The sequence below is a fragment of the Rhincodon typus genome, chromosome 36 (genome assembly GCF_021869965.1).
Source record: "Rhincodon typus isolate 14 chromosome 36, sRhiTyp1.1, whole genome shotgun sequence".
Classification (NCBI taxonomy): domain Eukaryota; kingdom Metazoa; phylum Chordata; class Chondrichthyes; order Orectolobiformes; family Rhincodontidae; genus Rhincodon; species Rhincodon typus.
Genome location: NC_063367.1, coordinates 15,784,108 through 15,806,111, shown reverse-complemented (window position 1 = coordinate 15,806,111; position 22,004 = coordinate 15,784,108). Strand labels below are relative to the sequence as shown.

Below are 22,004 nucleotides of genomic sequence, written 5' to 3'. Positions count from 1 at the left end.
TATATAAGATCTTAGGCATCACTTGGGTTGATGACACCGCTAACGAATAAGTGTTACACAGGACTGGTCAGAACTGCCTACAGTGCAACATGATGGATAGATCACTGTGACTAGCAGAACATGTTTTTTTCCTCCCAGATGTACACCCTGCCAGAGTGACAGCTGAATGGACTTCACAAGGAGGGGGAAAGATGGGGCTGGCTAAAGAAGACTTGGCAAGAAAAATTTAAGAGTGGGACGTCACGTGGGTGAGATCACAGTGGATGTGTGGCAGACTCTTGCTACCCATTATCCTGCACGGGACCAGAGAAACAAAGTCTGGCGTGGTTAGTTAATCAGCACAGAACAAATAAGAAACCCATTCTTTTGCTGTTGTTTAAGGCACAGTAGAGGATATTTAAGCTTGAACAACAGAGATGATGAAAACAATATAACTACTTAATATATATTGGGCTTTTAGCAGTACAGCTAGACAAAAACTATCACCAAACTAAAAGGAGATATTAGATTAGTTGACTAAAGGTTTGGTAGATTTAAGGAGGGTTTTGAAGGAGATGGAGGTAGAGAAACCAAAGCTTAAGGAGAGAGTTCCAGAACTTTGTGCGAAAACTGCTAAAGGCATGTCCATAAATGATGGGTTGATAGGATCAGTGGATTCAGAACAGCCCGAAGATGAAGAAACATGGTGATGAACCATATTACTGGTCTGTAGGGCTAGAAAGTTATAGAGATAGGGAGGGATGGGATTTAAACAGGAAAATCAATGTTGGCGACTGGGAGACAGTCCAAGCCAGCATGCAAAAGTATGGTAGATGAATAGAAGACAGAATGGGTTATGATGTGAACAACAGAGCTTTGGATATTCTTATGTTTATGGGTGACCTGCCAGGATGGTATTGACACACTCAGTCTGGAGAAAACAAGAGAATGGGTAAGGGCTTCAGCAATGGATAGAAATGTAACTATCAGAAGGCATGGGACAATTGATTGTCTGACAAATTAGTTATATTGACATTACTTCGTTAACAAATTAGTTATACTTGATATTAAATTGTTAACATTTGATGTAACAAATCTTAAGTCTCAGCTTAGTTGAAATATTATAAATAGTGTTTACAAAGAGACCTTAGAGTGCAGGTTCATAGTTCCTTGAAAGTGCAGTCGCAGGTAGACAGAGTAGTGAAGAAGGCATTTGGCATGCTTGCCTTTATTGGTCACTGCATTGCGTAAAGGAGTTGGAAGGTCATGTTGCGGCTGCACAGGACATTAGTTAGGTCTTTTTTGGAATACAGCATTCGATTCGGGTCTCCCAGTTATGGGAAAGATGCTGTGAAACTTGAAAGGGTTCAGAAAAGAATCACAAGGATGTTGCCAGGCTTGGAGGTTTGAGCTATAGAGAGATGCTGAATAGGCTGGGGCTATTTTCCATGGAGCATCGGAGGCTGAGGGGCGACCTTATAGAAGTTTATAAAATCATGAGGGGCATGATTAGGGTGAATAGTCAGGTCTTTTTCTCAAGGTAGGGGAGTCCAAAACTAGAGGGCATAGGTTTAAGGTGAGAGAGGAAAGAATTAAAAGGGACCTGAACAGCAACTTTTTCACACAGAGGGTGGTTTGTGTATGGAACGAGCTGCCAGAGGAATTGGTGGAGGCTGATACAATTACAACATTGATTGGGCTTTTGGATGGGTATACGCATAGGAAGAGTTTAGAGGGACATGGGCCAAATGCTGGCAAATGGGACTAGGTTAATTTAGGAAAACTGGTCGGCATGGACGAGTCAAACTGAAGGGTCTGTTTCCGTGCTTTATATCTCAATGACCCTAATTCTGAAGTTGTGGTTTTGAACTCCACATCCAGGCTAAAAATCTAAAACAGTGCTAAGGCTGCGCTACACTGTTAGAGGTGCCATCCTTTAGACAAAATGTTAAACAGATCCCTGTTCTGCCTAATCCACTCTGATTCCATGGTGTTTCTTTTAAAAGGGAGGTCTCCTGGATAATACACTTTCATCAACTACTACCACTAGAGGTACTGATTATCTGGTTATTTATCACCAATCCTATTTGCGTACCCTCGCTTAGCACAAGATAATTATTACAGTAATATACTTCAAAGTGATTTGATGTTCATGACTCATATAGAAATTATAGTGCATCTTTAACATTAGCATTTATGTTCCTGACATACTGGAACTGTCAAGTCAAAAAACAATTTCACTTACCATTTCCACTGGACCTTCTATAATCTTCTCTTTCCAAATATTTAGCCAAGTTCCTTTTATATTATCAACAGTACCTCAATAATCCCATCTTGTAAAGTATTCCATGGTCTAATACCTGTGAAAATGTTTCTTTTAACTTCTAATTTTGTTCTTGCAATGGCAAGTTTGAGTGTGTACTCCCTTGTTATTAATTCATGATCTAGTCGAAACAATATTTCACTACTTGCCACATCAAGACTATTTATACTTATGAAAACCCATTACATCCCAGTTAATCTTCACTCTTCTGGGGGGAAAAGCCCACTGTTTCAAAACTTGCTCTGTAATTATAATTTCTTGTTTCTCATCATTCTGTAGCCATTTGTGGTTCTGATGTTCTTCCAATCACAATACTCCAGCTGCAATCTAATTATCACCTTGCACTGATTTAGCATCACTTTCTTCTTACATTTAATGCTCCTCTGCATACAAACCCAGAATGAAAATGGCCTTTTATTGCATTTTGCAGCCAGAATTCTTTCCTAAATAGGCTAATCTCTATTCAACTTGGATCTCCTGTGTTCCTCCACTCTGTTAAGAGTCCTTACATAGAATTAAATAGGACTTACAGCACAGAAACAGACCAGTCAATTGGATCAATCTCATCAACCTGAAATTCCTTTATTATAATGTCTTGCTTTTAAAGCCTTATCCAAATTTAACTTCAGCCACATGTGGCATTGAAACCTGTAAATTTGACCCTCAAAACTTTTGTCTCCTCTACTACAATAACATCGCCGTATCCTCCCTCTCCTGAGTACTGCAAAGGGACATTTTTTTGTTGAAACACACTGATCCTCTCTTCAAATCATAGCCATTATCTCTCCCATGGCAAATACTCAAGCAGTCACAAGAGGTGTAACACCTTCCCCTTACCCCGCTCCCCGCACCCCCCGCACCACCCCCACCACCGCCACCGCCACCTGCAATCATTGTCCAAGACCTAGCTCTTTCAAGGTGATGCAACAATTTACCTGTACTACTTTTAATTTAGTATGTAATATTTACTACTTGTATTGTGGTATCTTTAACACCAAGGAACCAAATGCAGAATGAGTGACCATTTTGTGGAATGCCTCTGCCTCAGCCCACAAGCATGACCATAGGCTTCTGCTTTCTTGTAATCTTATTTGATCTTGCTAATATCTCAGTCTTTTGCCTACTACACTATTCCAGTGGAGCTCGAGAAACATCTCATCTTCTGATTAGGCACTTTTTACAGGCTTTTGAACTTGATATTGAGTTCAACAATTTCAGACCATGAGCACTGCTCCTACATCGTGATTTTCTTTTTTTTTGCCATGTGCTGTTCTTGTTTTTGTGCTTTTGCTCTTGGTCAGAGCTGCTTATTATTCTTCCATTCAGGCTGGACTAATGCTTTGGTTCTTCACTATATCCATTACTTTGCTCTTTGCCTTTGTTTCATAACATCTTTGTTATTTAAATCCTCCTTTGCTTTTGCTCATCCTCTCCATCCAACATTTCATCGGCACTTAACCCATCACATTTCCAGCTTCCTTCAGTTCAACAAAAGAATCACATTTGACTCAAAACGAAATCTGTTTCTCTCGCAACAGATACTACAAGATCAGTTGAGTATTTCCAGCTCTTTCTGTTTTTACCACAACTCAAGCAACTCAATTCTAATTTCACTAGATGGTACCACAAGGGTCTGGTTCAAGTCTCACTCCAGGGTCTACGCACAAATCTCACGTCCCTTAGTCCACTGCAGCACGAGGTTAAAATTGTGCTGTTTGAGGGTCTGTTTTTCAGGCAAACTGAGGACGGGCCTATCTGTTTGGGTGAATGTAAAATAGTCCATGGAATTATTCTATGGAAGAACAGGAGGTTTGTCCTTGATGTGCTGGCTGATATTTATCCTTCAATAAACATCAATAATAACAGGGCTATCTGGCCCTTGTCACCTTGCTGTTTGTGAGATCTTGCTGTGTGCAAACTGGCTGTCTTATTTCTTACATCAAAACGGGAACCACACTTCAGAAGTATTTCACAGTGTGTGATATGCTTTGGGATGTCTGGCGGTCATGAAAAGCATCACGTAAATGTCTTTCCTTCTTTATTTACTACATATTCAAGTCATTTTTTTGTAACCTTGGAGGTTTTAATGACGCCCTCTCTAGCATTATTGACTCATTGTTAGATAAGATCCTACTGAAAAAATCTTTATCACAGAATCATAACAGAAATTGTCTAATCAATGCCAATGTTTTCTCTCTACGAGACATACAGTCTAATCACACTCTTGAAATCAGTCCCCTTATCTTTCAACATTCATTTTTCTCAAGTAAGTTATCAATTTCCCTTCTTTAAAATAGTTTTGAGATGTCAAGGTTTAAAAGCTTTGCTTCACTCTTTGGAAAGGAGCCTTGTTGGTGCCTGTTAATGTCAGCAGCTTGCCATATATCCTACATGCATTCCAAATAAATCCATAATTTTAACATCATGCTTGCTCTACAATCTTCCAAGATCACTGCCCTTTCCCAAATGTTGGTCTTTTTTGCACTCCCAATTTTTAAATTATTATATTGTTGACAGATCCCCCTTCAGGAACGTGGGTTTCAAGCTCTGGAATTCTCTTCCCAAAACTCTCTGCATCTCCCTCCTCTTTACAACGCTGCTTAAAATTTATCTCCTTGACTCAGCATTTAATCACACATCCTAATACCATTATGTGGTTCAGTATCAGTTTTCTTACTGCTCATAACATTCTACTACATTAAAAAGACATCCTCCAGCCTGAATTGACTAAACATTGTGATTTTCATAATTGTGAAGATATACATATATATGAACTTAAAATTACAGTATCTGTAGGACAACTTTCATTGAGTCACAGGGTTGCTATAGACCCCTTAAAGGGCTGGAAGTCATCAAATGAAGAATGAGCGTCTTGAATGATTAATAGTAATTAAGAATTGATTACGAAGCAAAGGCTCTTGGGCCGCAGTCGTTGAAACCCTGCCTCTGAGCCAGGAGACCTGGACTCAAGTTCTACCTGCTTCAGAGGTGTGCAATAACATCTCTGAACAAGATGATTATAAGATATCTACAGACTGATCAATCGGCGTGGTCTGGTGATTGGGAGATGCTAGCTAGACCCTACGGGCTCTTGTGGTGCAGTGGTAGTGTCCCTGCCTCTGAGCTCGGAGACCCTAGTTCAAATTCCTCCAGAAGTGTGCAATAAGCAGACACCTCTGAACAGGTTCATTCCGTAATATTTTGATTACTAACCGATTTTCGTTAAGAAGAGCAGTGCTGCTGACTTTCAGTGGATCTCCCTGCGATGGAGATTGTCCCTCCGTTGCCATGGGAGGGAGAGGAGGGCCGGAAGTGAAGGCTGGTTGCTAAGAGGGAGTGATGTCAGCGCGCGGCCCGCGCAGGCGCAGAAGTGGGACGGGCGATGGTGGAGTGATGTGTGTTTGCTGTCGTTGCTGAATCTCAGTGAGGGTCGCTGGCCAGCTCATTTTCACATCGTCCCCTTCTTTAGACACGACGTAAGGGATCCTGCCGAGCTTGTCGCGAGGTGTCTAACGGGAAACGCGTGTATTTTCTTTCTGGGTCTGCGGGTGGGTGAGGAGATTGGATACTGCTAGGCCTGGAAGTTGGATTGGGCCTACCATCCACTCCAGTCTAGTCAACAGCAAATGTCTGGTCCATCTTTTTTGCAGCAGCAGCCCACTCCTTCGGTGATGGTGAGGGGAGAGTATGGAGGCATAGTGAAAATGACACTGTGGACTAGTAATCCAGCAAGCCTGGCTGATGCTGTGAGGCTTTGGTTTAAAATTCCATCCAAGTGACTGGTGGAATGCCTGTTCAGTTATTCAAACCTGGAATCTAAAGCTAATCTCAATGGGGTCCATGGCAACCATCATCAATGTTCTCAAAAATTCACCTGGTTTTATGAGGAAAATAAGTTTGCCATCCTTCTCTGGTTTGGGTTATGTATTATTCCACACCTACAGCAATATGGAACAAAAACAGAAGATGCTGGAAAACTTCAGCAGGTCTGGCAGCATCTGTGAAGGAAAAAAAAAATCAGAGTTAATGTTTTGGGTCTGATGATCCTTCCCCAGAACTGATAATACGGTTTACTCTTAATTACCCTCTGAAGTGGCCTAGTAATCCACTTGGCTAAGAGCAGTTAGGGATCCACAGTAAAGTTTGGCCTTGCCAATGGTGCCTGTATCTCAAAGGAAAGAATTATAGTTTGTTGGTTTGTTTGTCCATTTACAGGCCTCTTTCATGCTATAGCAACTGGTGCTTCTGTCACTTCAAAAGTTTTCAACAGGTCTCCCTCCCCTCTAATAGTCTCTCTGTGAAAACAGCAATGGCTATAAGTATGTGGATATCTGGGAGAGAGCTACTGCAAATGTTCTTCATTCAAATTGCCATATTCTGCTTTTTTGCTCTATTTCAGAAGCCCTCGAAACTAGGCAAATCTAGACAACTCCCTGCTGCATTTATATTGATGTAGTGGCAGGAGAGAAGAGACAAATCCTTACAGTCATATGTGTTTGAAGCCTCGTTTTAGGATTTGTGTGCTCACACTTTAGTGAGAGTGTGCAGGCTCAGTGTTGGAACAGGCAATATATACCACAATCACCATGCCGAATGTTGTTTTTAGCTGATAGTGTTCTCAGCTTGAAATGATAAAACTTGTATTTTGTATTGAATTATGATGTATGCAATTTTACCAGTTTTGGAGTTTTGCTGTTGTACAAAATGGATGTTATAAGCCAAGAGTGTTGTTGACTTAAGAATGACCCAATACTTTCATTCAAAGGTAAAATTTTCAAGGGGTTCTAATTTCTAATGTGATACTTTACTGATGGATTCTAAGTAGGGACATAATGATTTGTTTATAGGTAGTAGCATTTTTAATATACAGGTTGTATGGTTTTTGACTCCAGATTTTGAGGCATGGTTTTAAAATTCATATTGGTTTGTTTTTAAACTGATAAATCATTCCAGACATTTGTATGGAACTGTGGCCCTGCTTTCTGTGCCTTGTGCTACAAATTTCCCTCATGGTAGTGATGGGATGTAATATTTTGATAAAATTGCATGCCATTGAACATTTTGCAGTAAGTTTAAAAATTTTTGAAGTGTTCTGGAGAAATGGTTAATATTTGAATTAAGTGTTCACTTTTTTTTTCCCAATTTTGACAAGTGTTGAGTCAGGTATTCTATTTTGTGCAGAGCCTCTTTGTAAATTTGAAAATTCCTTTTGCAATTACATGAATTACTCATCATTTGAATGAGATTGCAATAATTTTCAAGATTACCAAAATTTGAGGGATCAGTGACATTCACAGAATGTGGGATATTAATTGTACAGTTTAATTTTACTTAAATGACTTGTTGCAACCGTTTACTAGAAAGTAGTTTAAAATAGTATGTTTTTGTGGTTCAAGGCATTTAAGAGTGCTGTACACTGGATATGTAACTGTACACTTGAAGGCTCCCCACTGCAGTCACTAGAGATGAGAGCAGCACTGTGGAGGCCAAGCACTCATGTGGCATGGTTCACTCTTGCTTTTTGATTCAGTTGTTTTATAGACCAAAATATTACTGGAGTGCTAATGTTCCAAATACGTCAGGGCAAAAATCAACTGCAATATTCCCATCAACGTGTGGAACATTGCTTGCTCAAGACTGTCCAACCTGTAGATGAAACATCTGTGAAGGTATCAATCTGTGTCTCTGACAGTCCCAAGTGGACGTTAAACACAAGCAACTGAAGAGGCAAAAAGCTGAACATCCCATTTGTGACAGATTTTGCAGACCTAACAGTGAACTGTTTAGTCACTTCAGGACCCACAACATTGGAGTGGAAGAACGTCTTGCTGTATTTAGAAGGAATGCCTAAGAAGGAGCGGTGAAGGGGATAGGTTAGTTGCCTGCTTATTTTGATTGCAGAGTGACACCTGGTATGGAACTAAAGGAAACAATATTGTTTGTGTGAATATCAAAGAATGTGGGATAAGAACACCAACGTTTGGTGAGTGTTGATGGTTCTGAGCCATGATAATTATTAGTTCATTTAAGTTTTGGAAGTGAAGTGAAATGAAAAGTTAAAAGCAATATTGTTTTTGGGTTTTCTCCTTTGCCTTTTCAGAGATGTTCTCCTTGAAAGCATTGGCTTTCAAATTGTCTCAGTATTCAACCCAAGTGTCGATTTATTCATGAGGGTTTGATGCAATGTGGCAGAGAGCTATTTGGCTGCATTATTAGCTTGTTGTTGTCTGGGCTAAAATTTATTGCCTGTCCCCAGTTTCCCTTGAGAAGGTGGTGATAAGCTGCCTTCTTGAACTGCCGCAGTCCTTGTGCTGTCAGTCGACCCACAATACTGTTGGTATGGAAATCCAGCATGTTTTGTCCCTGCAATGTGAAGGAACTAACTAACTGAGCATAGATCACAGATTAAATCTTGGTATTTTTAGGTGTATGTGATCTCTCTATTGAGTAGGTAAATCTTTCTGACCTGTTGAGAAGGTGTTTTTGTTTTGATAAATTAAGTGTGGTTCCTGGAAGAAGAATTTTCAAAAAATGTATTTTGCTTTTACTTCAGTAATTTATCAATGTCAAATAATTGAAACATGGACTTGAAATATTAAATAAAAGCCGCTATTATGCTGTACTATTAGATGTTGCAGTGCATTTCATCTTTCAAACTATTCTACGATAACCGTCCAAGGCATGTTTTCAACAAAAAACAAAGAATAGATAATACAGTGGAATAAGAAGTTGCTGTATTTTGTATGGCACCATTACTTTTATCTTGATTCACAGACTGCAGTGCCTGGTTATAGTACTGCTGATAGTTTGAGGATAAATTTAGAAATTAAAGCTGATAGATGAAGAATGAAACAAATAACAACTGTTTCCTTGACTTTTTTTTCAGTTGTGCTGTAGAGGATGGCTGTAAATTGGATTGGGAGCCTTGTTTCTATTAACTGTGGTGAGACGCTTGGAGTGTATCAGGGAAAAATTTCTGCAGTGGATCAAGCCAGTCAGACAATCTCTCTAACACAGCCATTCCGCAATGGAGTGAAATGTTCAGTTCCCGAGTTAACGTTTAGGTAAGTGCTGTTATTTCAATGACTTCAATGCCAACTACTTGCAGCCATTTAATGTGCTTGTACTTGACCATATACTTGAACAAAGGTACTTAGCAGTACGGTTGACGATCTTGTCATCAAACTTGGATGATTTTTAGAGAGGATTTTTATGTTGCAGTATCCCCACAAAAGTGTCTCAGTCACCTTGACTGGGGCTTATAATTGTTCTCCTTAGTTCTCTCGGAGGCTTGGAAGGTGACAGGTTGAAGGGGACTAGACTCTTTTGTTGCTGAAACCATTTTGTAGAGGTATGCCTCTGGAATATTTATTGACAATTTGTTGAGCAAATGCTTTCCAGTTTGAAATCTTCCTTCTTAGGTTAAAAGAGAAAGCCGTTTCATCTGTTTTTTTTTGTTTGAAGTGGTGCTGATTTGAGGCAGTCAGGAGTTTATGTCCACTCAGCAGTCTGCACATGTAAGAATTTTGAAGTACAGGAAGTATGACGAGACCTTTAACTGGTGGTATAATTGGGAGTAAAATACCAGTTATTATGTAATGTTACACTTCTAAAGTCATTCTAAATATGTTTAGTTGTTACCGTTCCCAGTTCCTACAGATCTGTTGGTGTTTACTGAAGCCTGTATGTTTGCATTACCCTGTTTTGTGCTCAGCAGAATGTACTTTGATCATGTATATCTAGAATCATCCTATCAGAAATTCTTTATCTTGTATGCATTAGGACAGATATGATGCCTAATTACAAACAATTGTAACAGTTTCTGTTACAAGAGCGCAACATGGTTATTGGTAGGTTGGCAAGTCAACTTTGATTAGCTGAGATATTGCCACAGAGAAAGCAGTGGGGATCTGTAGGCTTCCTCAGCTCTTGGGTTAAAAGATGGGTGCTGGACTTGAACATGTTCCTGTTTTTGGCTTAGATAGCTTGTCTCTCTTTTCAACAAGTTTTCTTTATTAAAACACAAGGCTAGTTGGATTGGGACTGTTTTAAAGAGTTACGTTGAGAGTAGTTTGCAACAGAATGTTCCTGATATTCTGTGTATGAAAAGCTTTGGGTGAAAAGTGTAGCCCCATAAAATTCAGGCATTATTAAGCTTGGGCATACCTAATATAACCCGGTGAAGTGAGAACCTAATCTCCACCTAATTGTATTCTAATAAAATGTTTTTATTCTCCTGTTAATTCTCAAATCATGTCCCCTCGTGAAAGTTATTAGCACATGCAGTTAAGTGATATCAGTCCACAGCAATTTACCGTCCGTTATTTGTGTGCACTAAGAAAGCAATGTTTTTGTGGCCATCTGTGGCTCCAGGGCTGTCACCTGTGAATTAGGACATTATAATCAATGCCTTCAGACTTCTTTCCTGGTGTATAAAAGATAGTAATTAAACTGAATTTCTTCAAATGGTTGTTGGTTGTTTCAGACATTGCCTGATGTAACACAGCCATGAGGTAAATGGAAAATCTAATTTAGTTCAGATGCTTGACCAAATTAAGTGTGGCACCTTGTTGTGCTGGCAGAAATCCTGGCTATGTACTTCAAAAAACAGGTTATATTGAAATAAATAACAGTAAGAAAACAGTCTGCATGATCCAACCAGTCCATTGTTTATCTTGCACACAAAATGCCTGAATTCCATGTGGTTGCCATATTCTCTCATTGATTTATTTTCTTTCATTCTGTTCTTAGATAGTCCTCTGATTTCTACTTCAGTCACTAATTCTGATAGTTCAGAGTCGCAAGTGCTCTGGTACAGAGGGCCATTTGACTTGTTGTGTTTGCACCAACTCTTTAAACGAGCTTCATTTTACCTGCTACCAATTTCCTGCTTTATCTCCATATCCTTGCACATTATTTATATACAAATAATCATCCTATACCCTTTTGAATGCCTCATTTCAACTTGTCTCTACAACTCCAAATAGTTCATTTTCTACTCCAACTACTCAGTGTGCAAAATACATTAAATTTTAAATTTAATCTTTTAAATTTTCTTCCTCTTTATTTCCCGTGTCTTAACTTGGATCAAGTCATGTTCACCTGTGAACCTGTACTCTGACCAGGACTGGCTACTATTTTAAGATCATAAGACGTCCCCCTCTGTGTGTCCCCCTCTGTGTGTCCCCCTCTGTGTGTCCCCCTCTCCTTCCCCCACACTCTTGTCATGTTTTTCCATTGAAGCTAAGGATCAAAATTTTTGACATTTCTTCAGGAGCAACTTGGTTGACACAAAGGTGTTTTCTCTGCTATGCAGCTTGAGGATCTTACAGATGGAAAACTGTGGTACTTTTGAGCCATCGTGTTGACAAGTTTAGACGTATGCAGTTTTTTCCAATAACTTTGGACTTATAATGGAGAAAGTCAATGCAGAACTGTGAACAGGAAGTAGGTTTTGTCACCTTGCCACTGGCAGCTGACATACTGATAGCTATCAGTATTTTATTCCAGAGTTATATAACAGAAATTACTTTCTCCAGGCAATGTTTGATTTTTTTTTTGGATAAGCTGTATTTATAATTCTATAGGTTTTGTTTTTACTGCAACAATTGTGGTCTGACTGTTTCCAGATCATATTTGCACTTGCATCATCATGGCATTACTGATGTGACTCGGGACTTATAAAGAAACATTGGGTAATGTGTGAGAGAAACAGTGCAGTGTTTTAAAGTTCTTGTGCAGATGTTGCCTGATACACCAACCCTCTGTTTCCTATTCTGAAATTCACAGTTCTCCTGAAACATGTTAACCCAATTTTACTAACTTTGCTCAATGAAGCCCCTTCATGTTTAAATTCGTTTTTTTTCCGTTGGCATTTTTATTTTAAAGTCAAGCTCTAGAACTTCAAAAAATTATCTTTAATATTAATGTTTTAACAGCTGTTGATGTTGGCAGACCAAAAAATAGAGGGATAAATCTTTGCATGCACCAACACAACATTTATACAAATGTCTTTATTACATAGCCAGGAAACAGGAGAATATTTGGAATGGTAGGCTGTTAAAGTGTCTGTACGATCAAGAACTGTATTTAATGTTCATTAGTAAAGACAATTATTGTTTTATATATTGTGAATGCTTTTAACTTCATCTTGATCTATTGCTGAACATAAATCAATCTTGTAGTTTCGTGGAGATTATCAAGTAAAGCCACAGTAAATTTTAATAGCATTTTAAAAGCATATAGTAGTGGCAAATATCAGTGTTTAGGAGCCAAATTTTAGTTTTGTGCAATTCTACTTTGTCTTCTTTCCAGTACAATTGATAACAAAGACCTAAACTCCACTTTGTCTTTTGTTTTTCCAGTGCAATTGATATCAAGGACCTGAAAATATTAGACATCCCACATACACAGATGAACACCGGCTTGATTCAGCCTTCTGTGATCACGACCACCAGCTTGTCACACGGTACTTACTCCTCTCCGAATGGTGCCGGCAAAAGTATAAAGAAACTAAACACTTCAGGAAGTGCCCCACAAACAATTCCACGCCGTGCGGAACCTAAGGTTCAGGACTTAGTCACATCTCCCCAACAGTATTCTAAAAGTTATGTGGACCGTCATATTGATTCAGCCCTTACTCCGTCTAAAGCGTTTCGTCGGAGGCATAATTCCTGTGAGTAGCTTGGAATGGGTTATTTGAGGGTTGAGTTGCAATATTTAAAGATTTCCAATTTTACTTTGAACAGCGATAGGATCCCATTGGTCCTCACTCTTCAGGCTACCAGCTTCCCTATTCTGTAGGATCATAGGCTGCTATTTCCCACACCTCCAGCAAGATGCCATCACCAGACGCACATTCCCATCCCCTCCTTGTTAGCATTCTTCAGGGACTGTTTGCTCCAGAACATGCTCTTCCACTTCGAAAACTTCACTATACCCCCTCATTTTCCCATGTAATCGCAGACAATGCAAGACCTGCTCACTTACCACATCCCTCCTCATCTACCAGGTCCCCAGAGAAATCTTGGAGCTGAAGCAGCGATTTACCTGCTTTTCCTTCAATGCTTACAATGTGGTCTCCTCTACACTGGGGAGATGAAACTCAGATTGGATGACTGCATTGCAGAACACCTACTTTCTATTCATTACAAATGATCCTGAGCTGCATCTTCAGCACTACTGTGCTCTCTGGCCAACACTTCTTCCACAGGCCTGCTGCAGTACACTCAACAGGGTTCAAGGCAAGCTGGAGGAAAATCTCCTCTTCTGACAAGGTACCTTACAGGCTTTAGGACTCCATATTTTGAGTTCCACAATTTCAGAAGGTGAGCATCCTCCTTCACTCCCCATTCGCCATGCTGATTTTGTTTTTTTCAGTCTGGGTTGTTCCCAGCACAGCCAACCCATTTTCAACTCTATCCAGCAGTTATCTCTCTTGGTTTATCCTCCACTCTCCTTGCTTTCCTCTTCACTGTTTTTGCTTTTCTGTAGGCAATTACCAGAATTATTCTTAATTTTTCATTTAATATCTCACTATATATATTGACAGCACTGCTCTGCTCATGATTTATTAAGGCAAGAAATTGAATTTATTGGGCATTAACAAAAAAAATGCACTTTGTCGACAATACGGAAGGGATTCATAGAAATGTGATTGCAGTGTGGTTATTACTAATAATCAGCATCTCCTAAAATGAAAACTATGGAAGGTTCCAGAGGCATTAAAAGCCTCATGGGTCACATTGCAAGTGCATAATTTTGAAGGTCTAAATTTGCTTTTATAAAGTAAAAGCAATAGCTTAAACATACATTCTTCATATTTTCTCTCCATTTTAGACTCTGTCTTTAAATAAGTTATGTTTTTAAAGCACAGCCTATAGTCATAGTGATACAGCATGGAAACACTGTTCAGTCTAACCAGTCCATTCCAACTATAATCCCAAACTAAACTAGCCCCACCTGCACTGCACTTAGTCCATATCCCTCCAAATGTTTCTTATTAATGTACTTATCCAAATGTCTTTTAAATGTTGTAACTCTATCCCACATATACCACTTCTCTGGAAATTCATTCCTGACATAAACCACTCTTGTGTATTTTAAAAAAAAATGTTGCCTCATGTCTTTTTAGAATCTTTCTCCTGTAACCTTAAAAATATGCTCCCTAGTCTTGAAATCCGTTTCCCTAGGGAAAAGACATCTGCCATTCCCCTCATCTATACCCTTCATGATTTTATAAACCTCTACAATGTCACCCCTCAACCTCAGCACTTCCTCTTCTGTAATGTGGACTGTTTTCAAAACGTCAGTATTTATTTCCTTGAGTTCTCTTGCCTCCATTCTTTCTCCTCTGTAAAAACTGATGCAAAATACTCATCTAATATCTCTCCCATCTCCTGAGGTTCAACACAAAGGCGACCTGTTTGATCTTTAAGGGGCCCTACTCTCTTGAGTTGCTCTCTTGCTCTTAATGTACTGCATTCTAAAACAGTAAGTTATTAAGAGAAATTAGTTAATTTAGACTCTTGTACAAATGTCTGCAATTTGTTCTTGCATCATTTTTGCTCATCCAACTTGCAATTATTGCTCAAATCAAGATTGAATCTACTGTGATATTCAGCACGTCTTTTCAGAGTAACCTTACAAATCAGTATGGGATGGGAACAGTGGTAGGGGGGTGACCAATTTGCAATAGAAAAGGAATGATGTAATGTCACCTGTTGCCTGATATGCTGAATGAAAGGTTAGCATTTTCTACTTCCAAGTTGTTGCAATACTGATGTGACAGTTTTTTGAACCTATATAATTGAACAGTTAATCATATAATCAGACATGAGATGTTATTAACTGCATCCAAGTGTGAATTACAATATCTGAGAGATGAAGGTTCTGCTGTTGTAAACCCTCAGGTGCTGGATGGTACAAAAGAGAAGTGTTTCCCTTTCAAGTTTGACTATTTTGCTGATCTATGGTACTTTACCATGGCTGAAATTGAGGACTTATGATTTTGTAGCCTATGACCTTCTGGTGATAGATATTGTGGATTTGAGGCATGCTTTTGAAATCTTGATGCAGTCTAACCTTTGAATTGCAGGTGCTGCAACTCTGCTATCATGGTTACAGTGTGTGGATGTTTTGAGATTGTGGAGTGACTTTGAGATTTCGGGAGATGAGTCATCTATAGAAATAGGAACAGGAGTAAGCTGTTTGGCCCCTTGACCCTGCTGCACCATCCAATAGGACCATGGCTGATTTGACATTCCTCACATTCGCTTTCCTGCCCTCTCCCTGTAATGCTTGATTGCCCAACTGATCAAGAATCTGTCTGTCTCGACCTTAAATATACACGAGGACTCTGCTCCCACAGCTCTGTGGCAAGGAGTTCTGCAAACACTCAACCCTCTGACCTGATTGAGTGACCACTGTAAATCTATGGCTGGATCAGCTGAGCTTTTGTTCACTGGTGGGCTGCTGCATGTTGGCAGGATGTGACGTGACTGAATGAATGTCATTGAGGGATGATTAGACTCCCTCTTTTACTGACCACTAATTAGCCCGAAGTTTGCTATTGTCAAGATGTTTCTGAGCATGGTCATGGATGACTTTATTTGGGAAAATGCAAATGGAGCTATTCAAACGTCAGTAAACTTTTGGATGAGATAATGGTACTCAATGACACAGTTAGCCCAAGACAACACCTGAGAAAATTTCTATAATGATGTCCTGGGGCTGACAACATTGGCCTGAAGAACTACAGCCATCTTTCTTGATGCTTGACGTGGCTGTAAGCATGACGGTTTTGTCCCATATACCCGCCGACTTCAGATTTTTTTTAGGAGCTTGCGTTCTGCAGAAGAGTCATACCGGATTAAAAGTATTGACTGTTTTTCTCTCTCAACAGATGTTGCCAAACTTCCTGTGTTTCTCCAGCATTTCTTTTACTTTGTTTTCCAACAGCCACAATATTTTACTTGAGTCAGAATTTTTTAGGATTGCGTGGTGGCACACTGAAACACAGGCTGCCTTGATGTCAAGACCAGTCACACCTACTTGACTTCTGGAGTTCAGTATTTGGGCAGAAGCTTGGAAATAGAGATAAGTGTGGAGCTGGAGAACACAGCAGGCCAGGCAGCATCAGAGGAGCAGAAAGCTGATGTTTCGGGCCGGGACCCTTATTCAGAAATCCAGCATCGGCAGTTCTTACTATCTCTCAGCTTGGAAATAGAAGTAGGCCAGTTGGTCATTGGTGGCCTTAACCATAACGTCCTGTCTTTCCAAAATAACCTTCTTTCAAATCAACATTCTTGTCTAAATCAACCCTGAATACATTTAATGGCCCATTCTCCGCTGCTGCCCAGAAGGGAATGCCAAAGACTAATGACCCCGTTAATTTTGATCCTAAATGGGAGACTTCTTGTATTTATATTTCAGCCACCCCTCCCCGGGTCTACGTTCAGAGTGGAGTTTACTGAACTTGACCTAACGTCAATGAGTAGTTAAGGGTGAGTAAATGCCACTAGATAACACCCTTGAAACACCTTCCTTCATCACTTTTTTCTGATAGTGTATACTGGTCAGTTAGGAATTGGTTGGATTGTATTTTGTTTGTGGAGGTAGGTGCATATTGGGGGGCTGCTAATATTGGAGATTTGCTGGAGCAGTTTGGCTAGAGGGCTGAATTTCTGGATCACAGGTATTCAATATGACGGGAGGGATATTGTCAGGACCCATAGTGATCACTGCAGTTGCTGACTTGCTATCCCATGGAGTGAATCAACACAAAGATTGGCATCTATAATGGTGGAACGTGGTGGTTTTAAATTTTCTTTCAGTGCCTTGAAACTAATTGTTTGTAGTTGCTCTTAATTTTCTTTGATTTTTAAAAAAAAAAATTTTCCTTGTGTGTTCTTTTAATAGATCTGCCTCACTACTGGATGGTTTACAAAAACTCCTTTGATCATTTGGCATTGAATGGTATGCAGAGCTTTGTAATTCTGCCAGCGGTAGTGTTTTTTAACCCAGATAGCTCTGTGAGGAAATTTTTTTTCTTTTAGACTCCTTTTGTTTTGCACTTTCTTTGTACCTCTGTGGAATAATTGATCCAATTATAATGGTTGAAATATATTCCATCCCTTGGAGAGATTGGTTGAAAGTAGTTTTGTGTTTAGAGTTTAACCCAAACCTAACTGGAAAATTATAGCTATAGAGCAAGGTAAGAGACTGTTTTGGTCGAACTCATCCGTGCTGACCAGATGTCCCAATTTGACCTAGTCCCATTTGGCTCATACCCCTCAACCCTTCCTTCTCATGTACCCCTCCAGATGCCTTTTAAATGTTGTAATTGTACCTGCCACTACCACTTCCCCTCATTCCATACATGCACCACCCTCTGCCTGGAAAATGTTGCCACTTAGGTTCCTTTTAAATCTTTCCCCTCTCACCTTAAACTTACACTCTCTAATTTTGGACCCCCCTACCCTTGGGAAAAGACCTTGACTATTGACCCCATACATGCCTGCCATAATTTTATAAAATTCTTTAAGGTTCCCCCTTCAGCCTCTGGCGCTCCAGGGGAAAATAGCCTAAACCTGTTCAGCCTCTCCCTATAACTCAAACCCTCCAAACCTGGCAACATCCTTGTAAATCTTTTCTGCACATAAGAGCTGAGAATTTCACTTTATTTTACCCTCTGTACACTTTGAGATTGTATAAATAAAGATAACTCAATGGCTGCATGCATTTGAGCATGTGTTACTATTACTCAATGCAATATACAACAGAGTTGACCCAACTTTTCCAGTATTCCCTAGATAGCAGCATATCAGTAGTTGGGCAGGGTTTAAGCTAACTCGGTGGGGTATGGGAACCACGAGGAAATATTAGAAAGCAATATCAGAGTACAAAATGCTGGGAGGCAAGTAGCACTGAAATAGAGAATAGTGTATTATTAGGCAGAGCTAGCGAGGGAGAAAGTATTGAAGTGAAATATTAGTTACAATGCATGTATGTGAATGTATGAAGTACAGTAATAAAATTGGGGAGTCATTGGCATATTGCCGTGATAATGGGGATGTAGCTTAAGAGCAGGCAGGTCTGAATGTTAAATAATCATGGTTACAAAGGTCTTCAGAAAATATAGGAAAGAGAAAAAGGGAGCAGGGGTGGCTTTTTTTTTGTTTAAGGAGAGCATTGCAGTACCGGAGACAGGATGTTTCAGAGGGTTAAAGGACAGAATCAGTTTGGCTCCGGCTAAGGAATTATACCGTAACACGTAGACTAGTAGGAATCTGCAAGGAAAGGTTGCAGGGAAGAAAAGTATTATTGAAGAAATCTTTGCATTTTACTGTCATGTAGTCTATATTGCAGAAGAATGATCAAAGTGAAGAGTTGCAATTTATTCATAACCACCAGTTTTACTGTCTCAGTTCAACCATGTCATTTTGACAAGGTTTTCTGTCTGAGCAAAAACGTGTCTTGGGTTTTTCCCATCTTGGCATAAGAAAGCCGATCATGTTTATCTCTGGTTGAAGGGAAGCATCAAACTCTGAAATTACTTTTTCTTTCATTCCTTTTTTTGGGTTGTTTGGGTTTTGGTCATCCTTTGGCAGTTTGTTTCCATTTTGGCGGGTGTGTGTGGTTTGGATGATGACTCTGTAGGTGATTGGCTGCATAGAGTGTTATAGGTGTTTGACTGACTGTATGACATGGTGGAGGCACCAGTTTCTGATTTCAGCCCTACCCCTACATTTCAACTGGCGTCTTTTTCATGATGACTTGGTCTATGGTGGGAGCCATGAAGAATGGCCTGTGAAGAATATCTTAACAATATTTGTAGATGTGAAAAACTGTTCAAAGATCATATTGCCACACAGTTCGAATGTTCTAAGGCTTATGGTGAAGTTTGATTTCAATAAAATTTGGAATAAAGAGCTGGCCTAAGGGTGATCATGTAACCACTGTGCATAGTTGTAAAAGCCTGCATGCCTCACTAATTCCCTTTTCTAGGGAAGGATATCTGCCAGCCTCACCTGGTTTCACCTACATGTTCCCCCAGACCCACAGCAACATAATTGACGCTGACACTGAACTGCCCTCTGGGCAAATAAGGATAGGCAGCAAGTGCTGGCGAGTTAGCGGCACCCACAACTAATGAACGAATAAAGCAAAAACTAACCAGTGGTAATGCAGAGTGGCAATGCTATTTTTCTTGAATTTCACATTTCACAAGTTGCATTAATAGAATATTTAAAAATAACATTCTGACAAAATAACATCCAACTTGGCTAAAGCAAAATAAATGCACAAACCACTATCATTGTATTGGTAGAGTACTTGCTATTCTTTCAAATTGTAAGAAATGTTTATTCGCCATCTCGAATCCAGTTTGCTGCACACTGCATGAATTATTGGAGAAGTTAACTAAATTAACATAATTATCTCCATCGTTTTCTCACTTGTAGCTGGATGAGTTTGCATGAAGTTTAATCTTCCCAGCTTTGTATGTGAGGAGAAGACTTAATTGTTGGAGATTGAAGAAAGTTGGGCCAAGTTTGCAAAAATAATTTGGCTCTTGTTCTGATTTCATGCATGTTTAAAATACTTTCTAATTCCCCGTGTCCATGTTTCTAATGGAAATTGCCATAGTGTAATTGCATGTTTTTCCCACTCAAGGGCGGTGCTTCATTGACACCGTTGGCTGGATGGTGCATTTACAGTTGTGCAAATAACTTGCACAGTGTCTGGCATATTTATGGTCACAAATTTATATTGGGAAAAAGCTGATGGGTAGTACATTGTGAAATTTTTAATATAGTTGAATGTACACTTTGGTGAAACAATCGAGCAGAACTTTTACAAGTAAAAGTAGGGCCTTGGATAATGTTGTAGAACAGAGACACCTAGGGGTTCAGGGACATAGTTCTTTGAAGTTTGCATCACGTGTAGGCAGAGTGGTTAAGAAGGCATTAAGCATGCATTCCTTCATTGTTCAGTACTTTGCGTATAGGAGTTGACATGTTATGTTGAAGTTATACAGGATGTTGGTGAGGCCTCTGCTGGAGTACAGTGTCCAGTTCTGGTCACCATGTTATAAGAAAAATATTAGCTGGAGAGGGTTCAGAAGAGATTTATCAGGATTTTGCTGGGAATGGAGATTTTGAGTTGTAAGGAAAGGCTGGGACTTTTTTTTCCACCGGAGCCTAGGAGGTTGAGGGGTGACCTAATGCGGGTTTATAAAATCATGAGGGACTTGGATAAGATGAATGGTGGGTGTCTTTTCCCTAGGGTGCGGGATTTCAAGATGAGGGGGTATATTTTTAAGGTCAGAGCAGAAATATTTAAAGACATGAGCAATTTTTTTACACAGTCAGTCGTGTGTGGAATGAACTTCAAGAAGTGATGGCTGCGGGTACAGTTACTACATTTAAAGGACATAAGTACATGATATAGAAATATTTGGAGGGATATGGGCCAAACACAGGCAGGTGGGACTTGTTTAGTTTGGCATTATGGTTGGCATGGACTGGTTGGACCGAAGGGTCTCTTTCCATGCTGTATAACTCTATCTCTCAGGATCTCGGGCCGAGGACTTTTTGGAGGCAAAATTCCCACCAGATTGGAAGAAGTTTGCAGACATTAATACTCTCTTCCATTTTGTACTTCCTTATGGTTTTCAGAAAGATTTATGTCAGTGTTATTGTTGGAATCTGGTATCAGATGAACAGAGTATTCATAGGTCTGTGTATTATTTTTGCAGGACGAGTGTACATAACATAAAATCGGTTTAGTCTTTGATTGTGTTAAATCACCAGGTTGTAAATAGGTTTTATGAATCAATATTTTATAATTTTAGTCATTAATGAAAGATCCGCATATTATAACTTTGTCCAAAACTGAGTGTTTGAATAGTGGTAAATACAGTGAAGAAATCAAATTTTTTTTTGCTGTTCTGCAAGTAATTTTAAACAAATCCGCTGGTAATGCATAAACTGTTTATTTGGGATTTATAGAACATTACAGTTCATAAGTGCTATTTGCCATTCTAGCCTTTCAGGATCAGATTTAAAAACTAATTTTGAAGTATTAGGTTCTAGTCACGCCTGCATCTTAATACAAATTCATACTGTACAATCTCCGTTCTCCTGTTGAAATGGATTTTAATTTATTTTCCCCAAAGGGAATGTCTGTTTCATCTGTTTTGATTCTTCATTCTGCTAATTCTGCTTTTTCCATTTTGTTTGTTAAATTTAAATGGCAGTTTATCTTGCTGAAACAATTGCAGTATGTTTTTTGACTGGCATTTGTTTAGTTTGGATACTGAGTCCAGTACCTCCACTTTTGTACTCCTGAGCTGCATTTTTCTGGTAGCAGAAGTACAGCTATAAGATAAAATGGGGTAATTTAATGGTGCAAAATGCTGGGCTTTACCACATGCTACACTGAATATAAAGACATTGGTCCTTTTTGTTTTCTTAAAGACTGAATTGCAACAAGGAATTTCTTCCCAATTTAAATTTGGTTGTTTTATTTAATGGGATAGTATATCCTTTCTTGGGTGAAATTGTGTTGGTTAATTTTTGCGGAGTCTTTGACAGTAATTCTTGAACCAGTAAGACAGAGCTCAACTGGTTTTTTTTTTGTCCTTTCCATTCAGTGGTATTCCTTGATGCATTCAACAGTGATAACCTGGTGCAATTTTATT

At 39.4% G+C, this 22,004-nt stretch overlaps 1 protein-coding gene across 2 annotated transcripts in view; it reads left to right on the top strand.

Annotated features, from left to right (window-relative positions):
- The first annotated feature begins 5,420 nt into the window (after window positions 1–5,420).
- Window positions 5,421–22,004, top strand: part of edc3 (enhancer of mRNA decapping 3 homolog (S. cerevisiae)) — an 89,860-nt gene continuing 73,276 nt past the window's right edge. Inside the window, exons 1-3 of one of the 2 annotated variants that reach the window (XM_048617000.1) lie at window positions 5,421–5,778; window positions 9,189–9,366; window positions 12,667–12,770. In XM_048617000.1, coding sequence (XP_048472957.1) covers window positions 9,203–9,366; window positions 12,667–12,770 — 268 coding nt within the window. In that variant the 5' untranslated portion in view covers window positions 5,421–5,778; window positions 9,189–9,202. Of the gene's footprint in view, window positions 5,779–9,188; window positions 9,367–12,666; window positions 12,978–22,004 lie in introns of both variants that reach the window. The other variant, XM_020532209.2, reaches the window with a different exon arrangement.